Here is a 17,789-nt window from a genome sequence, read left to right as displayed (position 1 = left end):
CAATCAGGGCATGACACGTGGCATATAGATTGCCAACTTGGATAAGCAGCCTTCCAAGGCCCATACTCCAAGGAAGCCCAGTCAAACCTAGGTTTCCCGTAAACCTAGGACTGGTACACATTACGAGACCCTATAAAAGGGAGATGTTCCCCCTGAGGAACATCATTCAGAAATTATTAAACACACATGTACATTAATGGCTAAGCATTAACTCCAGCTTTAATTGCACTTCTTGAGAGCTAAGGCTCGGATTTCGAGGCTGTCTGAGATAGCCGGATGATCACTCCTCTCCTAAGAGGAACCTGATCCCATCTAAATTCCGCACTTTTCTTACATCCGAACACGTTCTAACTTGATCGTTGAAGGCGGAAACTCCCACCCCTGGGAGTCTCCGTTGTTTTGCAGGTACAGGCGTGTGGATCCAGTCTTGGTGTTGTAACTCTCCCGCAGGACATATAAAAAACCCCGAAACAATTATTATATTAGATCCGACCAAATAGGATTAGGAAAAAAATGCATTTGCAAATTGTTAAACATCTTTAATCTTAGGAAAAATACACTTTAATAATCCCAACTATGGGCGATTTACTTTTAATAATCCCTACTAAGGTTTATTATCTAATAATCCCAACTATGCTATGTGTTTGCCTCCAATGGTCTCAATCGGTCAACACCAAGTCAACAACCTGTTATAACAGGTTACCATGACACGTGTCAACACGTGATTGGTCCAAAGTTAAAAAAAAACAAAAAAAAAAACCCAAAATTCCCAGCCAGCCACACCACACCTACACCGCACCTGTACACTGTCACTAATTCCAACCTACTACAGCGCCTACCTTCTTGCCACAATTGCAACGGCAGCCACCAACTACAGCACGTCAGCAACCCCTCGCCGTTTCAACCACCATATATCCCGTTAACCTTGCTGCTCCTGCACTCTTTTTTGCACCTCTTACACCAAACCGCCGCACAACCACCCTGCACCCACCAACTAAACCAGCCCCGTCATTCTCTTCAACGCCGGCCTCAACAATTAATAACTCGCAAGAACAGAGCAAAATTAAAATCGCCAAAACCACCCAGCCAGCCACCCCCACCACCACCACCAGCACCGAAACCACCCACCACCAGCACCACCACAAAACACCGAACCTGGCACCACCACCCACCACTCAGCACAAAACATCGAACCAACCACCACCAAGCCGCTCAAAACACCGAACCAAGTAACCACCAGCAGCCGCATAAAACACCGAACAAACCCACGAACCTACCAACCCACGAAAACCCACAGATCTAGAAAACCCTTGAACCCACTAACCCATGAAAACCCAACGAACCCACAACCCGCGAACCCTCTATCATCAATTAAAGCTTTAAATGGTTAAATTTAATCGTCAAAACTCTAGATCTATAGTTTTTATAGTTAAATTTGACCATAAAACCTCCAAATTTGAGCTTTAGCGGCAATGAGAAAACAGCATAAAAAGGAAGAGAGAGAAAACGGAGGCGACGACAAGAAAGGGACAATGGTGATCGGTGGTAGTGGTGATAGATGGACGATGGTAGTGGTGGTGGTGGTGGTTGCCATTGAAGGTGATGGTTGAATGTAGATGTTGAATTATGAAGGAAGAAAGAGAAAATATTATGCTATGAAGGAAGATGTTGAATGTAGGAGGGGAATAAATTTGGTGGTAAGGGTGAAATTAATTAACCTTGGGGTTAAATGTAATGAGATTAGATTTGTAGTTCAATTAGGATGTTTTTTTTTAAAAATAAAGGTATTTTTATCATTTTGCACAAAAAAAACTTACTAAAAAAGGAAAGAAATAAATTTGTTGCGAGTAATGTGAAGCACCCATTTTAGGCAAATGTTGCGAGTAATAAGAAGCGGAGGTAGTATATTATTTTTTTATTATAAGATTAAGGAAAAATACACTTTAATAATCCCAACTGTGGACGATTTACTTCTAATAATCCCAACTAAGGTTTATTTTCAAATAATCTCAACTATGAAGTCAATTTGCCTCCAATGGTCCCAATGACCGGTGACCTGCTAGACGAGTTTTTTTTTTATAATTTTTTTGTTTTAATTGCCACGTGTCAATACGTGAATGGTCCAAAATTAATATTAAAAAAAGATATAAAACACAAAAAATAAAAAAAAACCAATATTCCAGCCACCCTTTCCCCACCCCCTAACCTTGCCGGCACCCTAACCCCAACCCTCAATCTCGCCGGAAAGTGGCCGGCCAACCCCACTTAACCACCGAAAGTAGTCGGTCTTCCTCTACCACCCCTCCCCGACCCTCGAAACCACCCACCCAGCCCTCCCCAACCCCCAAAACCACCAACACAACCCATCTAACCCCAGCCCTCTCGTTTCCTCTGCCAACAATTTTGCGGCGTTCATCACACACCACCACATTCTCAACTCCGACCTCATCTTAAACCTCCAGAGACCCAATCCACGCTTGCGATGACGTCGATTTCGAGGTTCACCTCGCTAGATTTCGCCTCCTTCACGGAGGTTTAATTTCCGGCAATATGGCGAAGACGATTTCAAAATGGAGAGCTGGCTGGGTGGTTTCGGGGAGGGCTTGGTGGTGAGTCGTTTCGGTGCTGCTGCTGGTAGAGGTGGGTGGTTTCGGTGCTGCTGGAGGTGGGGGTTATTTAGTTTAATTTTTGTTAAATTTTTTTTTTTTTTTTTTGGTTAGATTAATACTTAAGTATATGCCCTTATTTTTCAATAATTATGTTTAATATCTTTTGCCTTGAATAATAAGAAATAGAAGTAGTATAAAAATTCTTATTTAAAAACCACATCGTTAAGACATTTATAAGAAATCTATTGACATCTAATATGACAAGAATTTGATACGAGCATAACGAAAAAGAGAGAAAGTTATATGGAGTATTCAGTATTGCATACACTTGGACTTGGTGCTGATTAAATGGGCCTTCATGGATATAAGTTAGCCATTATTTCGTTTTTTTTTAGTTCCATTATTTTTGTAATTACGTAATCCTAGATAATTTTTTATGTAGAGAAAGATAGAGGAAAAATAAAAGGGGCTCATGTAATAGGAGAGAGATGTGAGAATTTATTAATTAAAAGGGAAAGTGATGCATCTAAATTGAAACTTTCATTTTTAGAAAGTGATGTATCTATAAAAAATGGAGGAAGTATTACGATAAGATTATACAAGAATGTGAGTTCATATAAGGTCCTTCTATTTTAGGGGCCTTTTGTAATCATTCTCTGAAAATCTTTATGTACACCCGGATGCATGGTGCATCCAAGAGTATTTCTGCTCTTTTTTTTTTTTTTTCTTTTCCAGCTTATTTTAAAAAATGAGAAAAAAATAAAAAAAAAATCAAATGAACAATAAATCACCCTTCAGTGCACAACATCTATGTACACCTGAGTGTATATAAAATTTTTTGCAACTTTACATACCTACTATGGCACCAATTGATTTTCACTAATAATCTAGTAGGCTTATGTTGGTTAAATATTTGCTTAGCTCCATTTTCAATTTAAGGGACCCACCTCTGTGACTCTATCTTAGGACTTAGGTGAAGTTACTTAGGTTAATTGACTTGAAATTCTTTTTTATTAGTACCAAGTGGTGATAAGACTAATAGATTACAAACTTAATTAGATTAAGAATGTGGGTATTAGTTGACTTAATAGGCTACATAATTGATATTTATTCAATTATTATGCATACCCTAAATTCCAGGGGTAACGACAAAAGGAATATAGGAAATTTGGAAGTCGTTGAATTCTGCCTGAATGAATGCAACAAACACGTCTTTGTGAATTAATTATCTAATTACATTAATTAATCAAATAATTGTGTTTACAAGGTATTGGTATCATATGGACATGCCCATTTTACACCCCCTTCTAAGGGTGCACATATATCTCGATGCATCCGGGTATATGTACGAATTTGTACCCACCTCGAGAAAATAAATAAATAAGAAGTAATTCGTATATGTATATTCTACTGTACTTTAGGAGAAACTCGCAAGGGCATTCCTTGAGAAGGGAGCGGGAGCGGATCCATAACAATAGGTTCATGTGGTTGAACCAAAGACCAATTATAGTTAGTCACAGCCAAATGCACGAAGATGAGAATATTCATCTTAGCCAATTGGTAGCCCGCACACACCCTTGGACCTCCTCCAAATGCAACAAATATATAAGGTGATATGGGCTCTTCGAATCTATTTGGATCAAATCTCATGGGATCTTTAAAATAATCTTCACTGAAATGCGTCCCGTAAGCTGTCCATAATACCTACATTAAATCATGAGGAGAAGTTTTAGTTTCACTTTTCAAATCCATACTTATTAAACATGTCAAATACATAGGTCGAGTCAAATTGGGTCAGAGTCTTTGTTGCAATACTTGGTATAAATGGTATCAACATCTCAAATTGATGAGTTAATTCAGGTACATTTAAATTGGATGTGGTATCGATTGATTTTTCGTTCCCATTTGGCTCAAAATAAGTTTTAGGTACATGAATTGTTTTGAGGTGAGGTCCTGAAATTGTGTTCAAGATTCTAAAATTTCAAATGGAGTTGTACATACACTATTAACACGCGATAATAATATAAAGGTTATAAGTGGATACAATGTTTTGTTTGGTTAGAAAGAACAAACCTTCCATCCTTGAGGAATTGTGAATCCATCGAACTCTATATCCGAAGTGGCTCTTCTGAAAGACCCGAAAATTGGAGGGAAAAGGCGTACACTTTCACGGGCTACTTGCCATGTATAATTCATCTTCATAACATCCTCCATTGTCAAATCTTCACCTTCCTTTGTTTTGTTGGTGCTAATATTAGAATGCTCTGCCATTGAGAAGAATACAAAAATGTTATTAGCTTAAATTATTTGAGTAATGATACTTCTTGACAATATGACAATTTTATTGCTATACAATAATCATAAAATGCACAGAAAAACATAAATAGATAACCAATGATGTTAATTGATTGAACCGCTATATACTTTTATGTGATTTTGGGTGATGAAAATAGAAAATAGCAATGAAATTTTCTTAGTGACATACCTTGAAGCAATGAGGAATAGCAACTTTGGTGTTGAGCCAACATCTTGAAAGTCATAGCAATTGCAAAAGAGGAAGTATCATGAGCAGCAAAGATGAGCAGAACTATGTTATCAACAACTTCAACCTCTGTGATCTCGCCTCGAATCATGGCACTCACTAGTCTCGACAGCAACGTTCGTGTTTCTTCAGCTGCAGCAGCTCCTGCTGGTTGTTCTTCTTCTATGACTTTCCTTTTTTGCCTCACTAATTTAACCAATATCTTCTCGATTTCAGCCCTTGCTCTCTTCGCTCTCCAAAAACTCGTTCCTGGAAGATTCACAAGGGGTGAGAAAATCCCTTCTAGGACCTTCTCAAAGCACTCGAAAAGCTCCTCCTCCGCTTCCATCTCCAACTGACACTCACACATTATTCTGAAGGACAAAAATTTCGTGGTTTTGTATAATGAGATGATCCTTTCTTCTTGGGGTTTATCACCCCAATTCTTAACCAAATGCGCCTTGACAACTTTACAAATCTTAGGAACCAAACCTTCTAGTCCCTTGTTACTTAGACAGCTAGTCAAAATCGATCGAACAACACGGTGTTGTTCTCCTGACTTCTCCATGATAGAGTTCTTTCCCATCAGCTGAACTGATGATGCAGGCCAAGAACTGACAACGAGCTTAAACTCGTTCGACAGGAAAAATCTGTTAGCTTCAGCGCCGTTTACTATGACAGTCGGACTCCCCATCAACCTCGTCTTGAAGGTCATTCCGTGAGCTTTGATCCTTGGAGCAATGAAGTCCTCGAAAAGCCTGTTCTTCTGCAGGGCTCTGTAGAAATCCAGGGTCTCGCCGATCCAGGGGATCCCCATCTCCCCTGGTGGCATCAGTTTCTCATAAGCCCTCGTATTCCTACGATGTTTCCGTAGTATAAACAGAACAAGAATGCCAATCAATGAAGCTAGAAATGTATGCAGAAGGCCTGTGACGGCGAAATTGATATAGTCAGCCATATAATCAGGAGCTGGTGCAATATGTTTGAAAGAGGTTCTGTTTTCAGCTGTTTGTTACTAATATACTGCAATATAAACTATTGCATAAAAAATACAGCTAGATAACAGAGATCTGGAATTTATATATATAGCTTTATAAAATCAATCACTTTGTCAACAAATGGAATCAAAGTGGAAAAAATAACGGTATTAAGGATGTAAGGGATTACGTAGTGCTTAGCTTTTATATAGTTTCTTGATTCTTGTTGGTTGTTCGTTATGAAAGAGAATTTGACATTGCAAAACATGCATTTGCACAATTGCACTTAAACTATCTACTTTTATTAATTACGTACTACATTCTCAAAATGATAATAATGCTCATAGTCTCTACTCCATATGAATATTAAATAGAGTTGGGCACATGCAGGGTTGTGTAAGCCAATGTGCAGTGTCGTGCTAGTAGGTCTTGCACTCAAGTGAGTCGTGTTTGACATGACCCAAGAAAAAGTTGTGTCACGTTGATTTTTCTTAAATGGAGTCCATGCGTGGCTTGGTTCACTTGTGTCGTGTCATTTTGAGTCATGTTCAATAACTTAAAAATGAACATGGAATTTCCTTGCAAATTTACATGTAAATTATTCACTCTCGCAAATTATGATGGCTTATCAAGCATGTCATTAGCGTTTGTTAAGATCTAGGTTTAGGCCCTCGACAAAAGGAGATCAAGATAATCAATGCATAAGTTGAGTAAAGTTTCACCCTAACATGATATGATAATAGGAAGAATATGTAGCCCATTAATCATACATGCTTGCTTTTTTTGTCACAAATTATAGTATTGGGAAACACCTCTACGTGACAACAGCCTCCACCACCACAAGAGACTTAATTGTTTCCACCACAGTACATTCACATCTAGTTAATGCACCATGTCTTCGAATCATGCTAAGCAACAAACAAATGTTTTGGCTTCGTTGCTTGCAAAAAGGGTATGTGGTACATATCACTCCTCTATCACATGTTTTTGCTTTAACTGGGGTCACCCCATCTTTATAGAACACTATACAAATGTACGACGTACACCACCTCAGCACCTCTAGAGGCGATCAAATTCAAGTTAAGTGAGGTTTCATCGTAAAATTAAACCATATTAGTTGCTTAAGTACGAGCCATAGACAATAAGCCAATTCATGACTATGTATCACGCAAGTAATGTAAAGATCATTCACAGATATTGCATATATTACAGTTCAACCATTAATTTAAACAAAAAGGCAATTTGAACATTTTTTTTTTACACTTGTTAAATATTCGATTTATTGCGAGTGATCATAGTAAGTGTTATTAGCTGTCTAACTAGATTTGCCAGGTTTGAACGAGGTGGTTTTGTATGTAAGAGAGTCAAATAGTTGTTAATGATTGCAATTAATTTAAAGTTTGTGTCACTAAGAGTATATCGTATAGTTAAATCTAGAACAACCTATCCTAAAACTCGTTAAGTTGTTAGAGTATTTCTTTTGTAATTGTCTTGTTTACCATGGAAAAATTACAAAAAGGTTATATTCCATATAATACATTCCTTCTCGAGCCTGCGGCTATTTGAGAGTGATGATCTCTTAAGCTTCTCCCTTAATTACTTCCAACTTCTTATGAATGACCCTTCTTAGACTAACGTTGTCACATTGTCACTTTGTAGTACAGAGGTGTCAAAAGGTGACTTAATTGACTCGATCAGAGCCTATATGAACAAAATTTAATTTACATTTCGACTTGTATGGATAAAATAATTTAACATAACTCACATTTGAAATTGACTCGACTCGATCTTATCAAATCCGACCTAGTTATCCAAATTGACACCTAGCCTCTAAGCACACTAGTGATGTGAAATACTCCCTCCATCCCTTATTGTTTGCACCATTTAACCTAAAAAACTCTCACAAAAAGTGGGCCCATGATACAAACAAAAAGGGATCGAGGAGTATAAAAGGTCATGTATATTGAAGGGGTCAATAGTTGTGAGTCCATGTATACACAACATATGAGTAATATGACTTGGTGAGCGAAGTAACCCTTTACGCAACGATAAATTCAAGTTAGCTTGTTAAGTTTAGATAAATTCAAATAAAATAAAAATTCATCTGAATTTAACGCTATCTCACTTAGTCATAGTTCCATTGAAATCCTTTTGTTGTTAAATTATTGCTCTAAGCTAAGTACTATTCCTTAAAATATGGCAATTATGGTGGCTTAACAAATGAAAAAAGTTCACATTTTCAATCCTTAATCACATGCTAAAGATGGGATCCCACTTCTCCCTCTTCCACACATAATATATAGTCAACTATATGTATGGTTGAAGTTAGTTGGTTTTAGTCATATTTTTTGATTTTTTATTTTAATTTCTAGAAACATTAGCAATTTTATTCCCTTTCCTTGGAATCGAAGAACAGATTAACTGATCATAGTGACTTGTCTGCCAACTAGCTTAGCCACAATAATGTAAACTTAAATCATATAATTCCTTCTATTATTGGCAAGTCTATGGTAATCCTTGATTCGTGGGCAACCACTCGTTTTATTTTGTATTTTTATGACGTTACTAACATATACAACATTTTTTTTATTTTTTATTAATTAATAAAATTTCTTTAGATTTTTTTTTTGTTTATTAACATATACAACGTTTAATTAATTAGCGTGTCTTGTGTGCGGCAGGCCATACTATGTGACTGCTTGTGAAAAAACAAAATAAACCCTATAACACTGACCGAGTAACCCCTATAACATTGACCGAGTAACCCTTACAACACTGACGAAGTAATCCCTTTAACATTAACCGAGTAACCCTTATAATACCAACGAAGTAACCTCCATAACGGCTGGTCAACCACATATAAGAATTTGTGAGATAGCATTTAGAAGTCATGGTGAATTATGAATTTTTCGAAGTAATTTTATTTGTCGAATTGGTTTTTCTAATCTATCTATAATAATAATAATAATAATAATAATAATAATAATAATAATAATAATAATAATAATAATAATAATAATAATAATAATAATAATAATAATTGTTTCGGCCTAGTCCATGTCCTAAGCCCAATGCACCTGAAGTGACGAAAATATCCCTCCATGATCCAGCCCATCATTAATCATTACAAAGTATGGATTTGCCCCTAATTTGTCCACTCAAGTACAAGTCTGTCATCTGAAAAGTACACTATAAATATCTCATCATTCATTAATGAAAGGGATTTTTTCGAATGTTCTCTCCTTCTCTCTCTAGAAAGTACTCTCTCTCTACTTTCTCTCTCTAGAAAGTACTTTTCTTCTTTCTCTCTCTTCAAAGGACAATTCACTGACTTAAGCATCGGAAGGGTTTTCCCGGATCACATCCGCGGGGCAGCTAACCTTCTTTCTTTTGCAGGCCGAGCCCTCGGACGTCAAGGCCGAGCCCTCAGACATACCTTTGCAAGGCGGAGCTAAAGGACATTCGGACTATCGGGCATTAACTTTAGGACATCTTGATATACCCTGAAATACCCTAACACTCTTAGGAGGAGTCTGTTTCAAAAATCAACAACAACAACAACAACAACAATAATAGTAGTAGTAGTAGTAATAGTAGTAATAATAATAATAATAATAATAACAATAATAATAATAATAATAATAATAATAGTAAAATGTCGGCATCAAGAAGAGAGTATTTCCCGTGCTATTTGTTCTTGGAGTGCACCAGGTGATAATTTGCAGCTTGTGAGGGATATTTTGGCAGAGGATTCTCCTACTTTTCAGTGGTTGGTGATGAGGACCTTGATTTGGAGGAGCGTAATATCAAGCAATGTCGTAGGAAGATTTATGACGGCCATTATACTGCTGCAGTCCGGGTTCTTTCTTCTTCAGGCGTTGCTCCTTATAATGACGCCACTCTCGCAGATTTACAGTCTAAACACCCTACTTCTCCAACTCCATCCTTGCCTGATATACCTGTTGATGGCCTTCATCTCGTTACTACTTCTGCTGTTGTTTTGGATCGGATTAAGAGTTTTCCACGTGGCACATCATGTGGTAGGGATGTTTACGAGCTCAGCACCTTCTGGATTGCTTGAGTGGTGCTGCTGTGGTTGTATCAGATGAGTTAGTTGACTCTATTTCCGCGGTGGTTAATCTCTTTCTAGCTGGAAAGTGTCCTATGGAACTAGGAGAGTATATTGCTAGTGCTCCTCTTACCCCACTTGTCAAGCCCGGTGGTGGTATTCGTCCTATAGCTGTGGGTACTATTTGGCGGCGTCTGGTTTCGAAGGTGGGTGCTGTTATGGTTGGCCAATCTTTAGAAAGTTACTTTGATGGTCTTCAATTTGGCGTTGGGGTTTCTTCAGGTGGTGAGGCAATTCTTCATGATGTGAATCAATTGATTGAGGATCGTGGTTCTGATGTTGGTCTTTCTATGTTGTTGGTGGATTTTCAAAATGCCTTCAATCTTGTTGATCGTACGGTCATGTTACGTGAAGTTCGTCGTCGTTGTCTGGGCATTTCGCGATGGGTTGACTTCTGCTATTCTAATCCAGCCAGATTGTATTATGGGGACCAATCCTTATGGTCGTGTCAAGGAGTGCAACAGGGTGATCCCCTTGGTCCTCTACTTTTTGCTTTGGTTTTACAGCCCCTGGTTTGTAAAATCAGAGATGCTTTTCACTTATGTCTTCATGCGTGGTATATGGATGACGGCACTGTTATTGGTGAAACTTTGGTGGTGGGGAAGGTTCTGCAGTTGATTATGGAGGAAGGGCCTCGTTTTGGGTTACATCTTAATGTGGAAAAAACTGAAATTTTCTGGCCAACAGAAGACCCTCAAAGCAAGCTTGTGGGTGTTTTTCCGCCCAATATTGCTCGACCTTTGCGTGGTGTTAAGTTGCTTGGTGGTCCTGCTAGTTCCAATTCCGGTTTTGGTGGAGAGCTTGTGATGCAGAGGGTGACCAAGACCATTGCGCTTATGGATAAGGTTGCTCTGCTTGATGATCCTCAGTGTGAGCTATTGTACTTAGGGCATGTACCGGAGTTTCTAAACTCTACTTTGCACTGCGTACTTATCCTTCTAGTACTTTTGAGACGGCTCAGCGCACATTTGACGGGGCTCTTCGATCTTCCTTGGAGCGTATTGTTACTGCTTCGGGGCCTGGGTTTGGCGATTGGCAATGGCGACTTGCCACCTTACCATTTGCGTTTAGAGGGCTTGGGGTATATTCCTCAGGTGATGTTCGTCATTATGCTTTTCTTGCTTCTCGGTTACAGTCTGCTGGATTGCAAACACAGCTTTTACGGCATGCTGGCATTGTTGGTCTTGGACGAGCCTTTGGAGATGTGTTTAGTCTGTTTAATGGAATAGTGGAGTTTGACATTATGAGTAATCCTAGTGAGGTCGATGCCCCTAAACTCATGAAGAAATTGGCAGATATATATTTCACAAAGGTTACCGCTTCTGCAGAATCCGCCTATTCTTTGTCTCCTAGGCAATCAGCATTGTGGAAATCGCAGCAGGGAGATCACACCTCTGCTTGGCTTCGGGCAGTCCCTATTTCTGGGTTGGGTCAGACGATGAACCAAAAGACCTACCGATGTGTGTTGTGCTACAAGATGGGTGTTCCATTGTTCTCTATCTCGACGTCGTGCTCTGCTTGTTCTCGGGTTTTTAGTGGGGATATTTTCGGTGATTACGCGGTGTCGTGTGCTGGTATTGTGGGTATTAAACATCGGCATAATGTTGTCCGGGATACTCTTGTTGATATCTGCTACAGATCTGGGCTTTCGGCAAGAAAGGAGGTTGACATAGGGTTGTCCGGAGGGAATGACGGGGCCCTCAGACCTGCTGATGTGTTACTTTATTTATGGGATCGTGGTCGCGATGTTTGTGTGGACTTAACAGGGTCTTCTCCTTTGACACAGACAGGGCTATCTGACTTTGTTCCTGGGCGGGTTGTGGTTGATGCGGCTCATCGGAAGAGGGTGAAGTATGAAGCTAGTTGTCGGCTGATTGGATATGGTTTCATTCCCTTCTCCTTTTCTTCGCTTGGGGAATTAGAGAAGGAGGTTGTTGCGTTGCTGAAGCGGGTTCAGAGGTTCTCGACGACGCAAGACATTGGAGCTCGTGCTGCAGCTTATATCTTCACTAGGGTAGGCTTTGCTATAGCTAGAGGAGTGGGGACCCAGATTGTATCTCAACTTCCCACTAATTTATTGTAGGTTGTATAACTTTGTCTGTTTTTGAGATAATAATAATAATAATAATAATAATAATAATAATAATAATAATAATAATAATAATAATAATAATAATATATTAGAGTTATGTTTTCCATCCAATTGAATGAGCTTTTACAAGTTCAATGTTATCTCATGCAGTAGTGTAAAAGTCAGAGTTATATTAGAAAAACGCATAAATAACATGGTTACATGGTATAATATCCCATCTTTATAAATGTTTCTTGAATCTTATTCACGCTATTTCAATGTTACATGGTATAATATCCCATCTTTATAAGTGTTTCTTGAATCTTATTCACGCTATTTCAATTTAGTCTTTATACTCTTTCACACTATGCACAAGTGTGTAAAAACCAATAATTGGATTGTAATTAAGTATAACCTTAAAATTCATTTCGTACCTCTTTGTTTTTCCATTTTCCATCCATACTTTCACCCAGACACAACATAAAGGGGTTTGAAGTTAAAAGTCAACTTTGATCATGTAAGAATGATATATAACTACATACTCATTTGTCTATCTAAAATTGCCTCATTTTTATTTTAATTTGTTTTTTGAGTTTGCTCCGTGGTCACGAAGAAGTCGTGCTTTACGCTTACATTCATTACTTTAATTAGTTTAATCCTTTAATTTTCGCTGAGACAATCTTTAAGAAACGAAGTACATATTAGACTATGCAGGGTAGTGAATGATAGAAGTTGATGTTGAAATGGATGTGTATGAATGTATGATGGATGTGTAGCCGTCTAAATCTAATTAAACTTAACACGCTTTTGTTTGTTCCCTACCTTTTTGCCAACTAGGTTGTCGGCCTTTTTAATTAAGTTAATTCATCCTTAATTATCGGATATAGAGTATGAGGAGAATGAGAATTTGTAAAGCACGTCACCAAGTTAATATATAAAGACAACAAAAACAAAGGTGTCAAACTTGAAGAAAACGACTACTAATTATATTTATCAATTTTTTTTTTTTTTTTTTTTTTTTTTTTTTTTTTTTTTTTGGACATTGAGGAAAAAGCCTATTTTTGCTGTGGAACTATAGATTTCCAAAGAATCCAAACAAATGGCCGTCTCAAATGCCGTTGTGTTGTTGACTTGTGGATATTACAAATTTACAATCCTTCCGGTTTTTTCTTAAAAGTATTCACACTCTAAACGACTTGTTTGACGAGTGGTAACAAAATAATGTTAATCGTATAATAAAGCTTATAAATAATACTGTAGTATTTAAATATACACTTTAAGAGCTTGAGCATATTCACGCAAATTTACAAGATGTAATATTAAAACTTGTTAAAATTTCTTTTTTCTTATTTTACATTGGAGGAAATTGATTTTGAGTTATAATAACTCTATTTTCTTTTTTACAAAATTATTGAATTGAGTTAATTATTTAATTGGACTATTAAATTAGATTTTTCTTAATGATTAATCATGGAATGTATGTTTGTTCCAAATTCATAATAATTGCCGTAATATTTGTACTGTACCTTTTATCATTTTCTTATAAATAGTACGAAGTGCTACTTTATCAAAAAAAAAAAATTCCCTATTTCCAACTTATTGTTAGATAATGGAAAATTTATTAGTGATATATTTTCCATATTAAAAAAAAAAAAAAAAAAAAAAAAAAAAAAAAAAAAAAACCTTATTTTATCAATCAATAATCAATAACTATATACTAAAAGACACACCAGCAATGACACGTGTCGATTTCTGGTGTGTTCTTAGTATATTTTTTAAATAATTAATTACTAAATTTTATTTAAGGAAGTTATTTTTTTAAAAAAAACAAGTTTATTTTTGTCAACTATTAGCAATAATATTTACCATTTTTATGTTGGTACTCAATTAATCACGGAATAATAAGGAAATATATAATATTTTTCAAGAAGATGTATTTTTGGTAGAATATTTTTTATGAAAATGATCTTGATCAAATATTTCATGTTACTTCAATTTTGTTCAAAAGTAATTAAAATAACATACCGTGTAAGACACGGGACCTAACCTAGTATGAAAAATATATCACACAAATATATATTTCATATCTCTAGCAATAACAATGTACACTATATCTTTCTTTTTCAAATACTTATCAAATAGATCACCTTTATCCTATTGATACATCTATCATAAAATCAGTAAACAATTATTTGCTGAAATAGACAATTATACATCATATTTAATTGTGCTACTAACAATATTTTTAGTACGTGTCTACAAAGTTTGATAGACTAAATAAATCAAACAACAAAGATCGTTTTCAATTTAATAAATTTCATAACAAAGATGTCCGTTTCCTTGACCAGTATCTAGACAGTTGTCTCTATTATTTTTCAATCACTAATAAAATTTATAATAAAAATTGTGTATTTATCAAACATAGGAACCTTTGATTACAGATCATTATTATGCACAAAAAGCAGAACATCTTCTGCTAACAAAATCTTTAGCCAAAAATTTAAATTAATATCAATCAATATCCAATTTTATTGTACAACTTTATTAAAAAAAAAAAAAAAAAAAAAAAAAAAAAAAAAAAAAAAAAAAGCCTCAAATATTTCTTGCAAAGTTTGACAATGAATGAACCATTTCTCCCTCAAGATGAAAGGATGTCTCAAGATACAAGCTCGCCTCGAGCCAGGCAACCATTCCCTTCCGCCTACATTGATCGCGGTTCACCAAGGTCGTCGCAATCTCTAAGATCGCTTCTTCTAAGCAATGATGCAATCCATCCCCTCCTCGGAGCTCCACGAGCTAACTCCATCAGAAGAAAATTATTGGAACGCCAATCTACTGCTAGGCTTCTGAAAGATGACAGCACATTTCCGTGTCCTCCGCCTATTACAAGTCCCCTAGACAAAGATCTTATTATCAACTTCGACAGGTCATGTTCTGCTCCTCCTCTTTTCACTGATGAGAAAGGACTTATTCCACTCGACTCCTTCGATCACAGGCATCGAACAAAGAAGGCTCCACGGATCCTGCAGCTCGCTTTGGTTGGGTTGATGCTGTATATAACTGTTGGGGTGACGGTATTCACTTTAACCCACGACACGTTTAAAGGTCATAGAACAGATAATAAGCTGGTTGATGCCTTGTATTTTACAGTAGTAACTTTGTCTACCATAGGATATGGTGACATAATACCGGCTTCTAATTTTACTAAGCTCTTCACATGTATCTTCATCCTAGTCGGGTTTGGGTTTATTGATGTTCTGCTGAATGGTTTAGTCACGTATGTGCTCGAATCACAGGAGGAAGTTCTCCTCGACGATACCAAGTTTAATAAGATTATAAGAGATTATGTGATTGACAAAGCAAAAGGTAGAATGAGGATAAGGATTAAGGTTTGCTTGGCTTTGGGTGCTGTTTTTGTTTTCCTTACTATTGGGACGTTTACAGTGCATGTCTTCGAAAAGTTGAATTGGGTAGACAGTTTTTATCTGTCTGTAACATCTGTTACAACAGTCGGTTATGGAGACCATGCCTTTAAGACTGTAGGAGGGAGATGCTTCGCGATTATCTGGCTACTCGCAAGTACATTGGCAGTTGCTAAGGCGTTCTTGTATCTGACTGAGTATAGGCTCGAGAAGAGGAATAGAAGGATGGCGAAAGATGTTCTTAAGAAAAGAATGACTCTCGGAGACCTGATGGAGGCTGATATAGACCATGATGGAAGTATCAGGTAATTAAACTTCAGAATTCTTCTTTATACTAACTACAATCAGTATTGTTTTTTTTTTTTTTTTTTTTTGGTCTATTTTTAACATTTGGTCTATCTTTAACATTCTGATTATAGGTCACCATTATATTATACTTGTGTGTGAACTTAACAAATGCAGCAAAGAAATAACTAATAATCCTCAGTCTTGTAAGATATTTCCTATTGCCCTACAAAAGCCGCCTCCTTTTCATAAGATGCAAAGAGTTTTAAAATGTTAAGTGACCTAAGGTTTATGCTAGACATTCCAGAAGAGATTGTGAAGGGGTTTACGGGTTGGGTTTGGTCGAATGAAATTATTACAAGGATTGGAAACAAACAATTACAACTAGAAAATCATAGCTGTAATTGCAATATACTCTGTATCATTATAGAATTGGAAGCAGTAGACTTTCCATTTAGGTGTGTATCTTGATCTCGGAACTGCTAGATCAAGCTTCAACAATTCAATAGTTATGTTGCACCTTGTTGGTCATAAAAGGAGGTATAAGTCAGGTAACAACGCTAGGCTAGGTATTCAACAACATACATATAACATGATCAAAATCTTACGATAGGGGTAGAATGACTATCAGCTAGAGCAGCATGTTCTAGGACTTCAGCAAGAAACACAATTTGGCTGCTGTCCGATGCCTGCAATACACAGCCATATCCCTTCAGTCAGCAAGCAGCAAAACAAATCAAGTTCTGTGGCATAACTGAGGTCTGTGAATCCTTAACAAGGTTCGCCAATTTCAACTATTGGAAAACGATGGCAAACAGGAAACAGGGTCATCCACAGTATGCCAATGCTATGTCATGAAAACGACTAATTGTATTATGTACACCACGGAAGATTTATTTCGTACACCCCATGAGAAAATAATTAAAACAAGTCCCCACTACTTTCTCGTCTAACAAGATAGGAAAACTTGCAACAGTTGCTACTATAGATGCGTTACTAATTGTTTGGAAAGGATTGAATTTGCATACCTATATTAAATTTCTAGACCCGCCACTGCTTCTAATAAGTTTTGATGTTTGCAGTAAATCTGAGTATGTAATATTCAAGCTTAAAGAGATGGGGAAAATAACAGACAGCGATGTAGAAGAGATCTGCAAGCAATTTAATGCTCTGGATTACACCCACAGCCGAAGAATTGCAATCACTGATCTCGCAGGAGGTGATTCAGTATCAAGCTCTGAAGATGAACATGGTGAGGGAAGCCATGGCAAAACATGAAAATTCTTCCTGCTTTTAGGCCTCGTCTCACTTTCTCATTTGGGGTTAATAGCACTAGCATGCATTTCCAATGGCACGAGGATTGTGTAATACATGAAATTGTTGCTGGGTGAGGTTTAGTATCGTGAGTCGTGAGAGATGATGAAGGGATTGTTTCCTGATCAAGTGATTTTCACGATTTTGTTCCGTCAGTGAAGAAAAACTGTTTGTTAATATATGATGCAATACAATACTTACTCCTCAAAACTTCAGACTTCAGTGCAATAGCAGAAGTAAATGTAATTGAGCATTTTATGTTGCAGTAAACTGTGCTTACTGTAATAATTATCACTCAAACTTGAGGATTACAGTCCATTAATCACTTGAGGGGTAAAAGTTTCTAAATTTTTTTCTATATGTACAAATTGCCACAGAAATATATTGGACAAGCATGATACAGCTGAAAATTTGAAATACTTAGTATATCAAAATAAGAGCATTTCTGCCTTCTGACAGTC

At 36.9% G+C, this 17,789-nt stretch overlaps 2 protein-coding genes across 2 annotated transcripts; one reads left to right on the top strand and one right to left on the bottom strand.

Annotated features, from left to right (window-relative positions):
* Positions 1–3,804: 3,804 nt before the first annotated feature.
* On the bottom strand, positions 3,805–6,226 carry LOC110692069 (taxadiene 5-alpha hydroxylase-like). The gene is made up of 3 exons (XM_021869058.1): positions 5,095–6,226; positions 4,683–4,873; positions 3,805–4,313 (listed from the first exon to the last, which is right to left on the bottom strand). Exons 1-3 carry the CDS (start codon positions 6,086–6,088, stop codon positions 4,017–4,019), a joined length of 1,482 nt encoding a protein of 493 aa, XP_021724750.1. The 5' UTR covers positions 6,089–6,226; the 3' UTR covers positions 3,805–4,016.
* Positions 6,227–14,555: 8,329 nt separating this feature from the next.
* Positions 14,556–17,628, top strand: LOC110691922 (two-pore potassium channel 5-like). Its single transcript, XM_021868906.1, has 2 exons — positions 14,556–16,034; positions 17,097–17,628. Exons 1-2 carry the CDS (start codon positions 14,926–14,928, stop codon positions 17,290–17,292), a joined length of 1,305 nt encoding a protein of 434 aa, XP_021724598.1. The 5' UTR covers positions 14,556–14,925; the 3' UTR covers positions 17,293–17,628.
* The last annotated feature ends 161 nt before the right edge of the window (positions 17,629–17,789 follow it).

This window comes from Chenopodium quinoa, unplaced genomic scaffold (genome assembly GCF_001683475.1).
Source record: "Chenopodium quinoa cultivar QQ74 unplaced genomic scaffold, ASM168347v1, whole genome shotgun sequence".
NCBI classification, from domain to species: domain Eukaryota; kingdom Viridiplantae; phylum Streptophyta; class Magnoliopsida; order Caryophyllales; family Amaranthaceae; genus Chenopodium; species Chenopodium quinoa.
Note: the sequence above shows the minus strand (reverse complement) of the source record. Positions and strands in the feature narration are given on the sequence as shown.

Coding starts and splice junctions, on each gene's coding strand:
- LOC110692069 (XM_021869058.1), bottom strand. CDS start 6,088: ATGGCTGACTATATCAATTTCGCCGTCACAGGCCTTCTGCATACATTT. Junction 4,874..5,094: donor CTATTCCTCATTGCTTCAAG/GTATGTCACTAA, acceptor TCTCAATGGCAG/AGCATTCTAATATTAGCACC. Junction 4,314..4,682: donor CAATTCCTCAAGGATGGAAG/GTTTGTTCTTTC, acceptor GATTTAATGTAG/GTATTATGGACAGCTTACGG.
- LOC110691922 (XM_021868906.1), top strand. CDS start 14,926: ATGAATGAACCATTTCTCCCTCAAGATGAAAGGATGTCTCAAGATACA. Junction 16,035..17,096: donor GACCATGATGGAAGTATCAG/GTAATTAAACTT, acceptor TGATGTTTGCAG/TAAATCTGAGTATGTAATAT.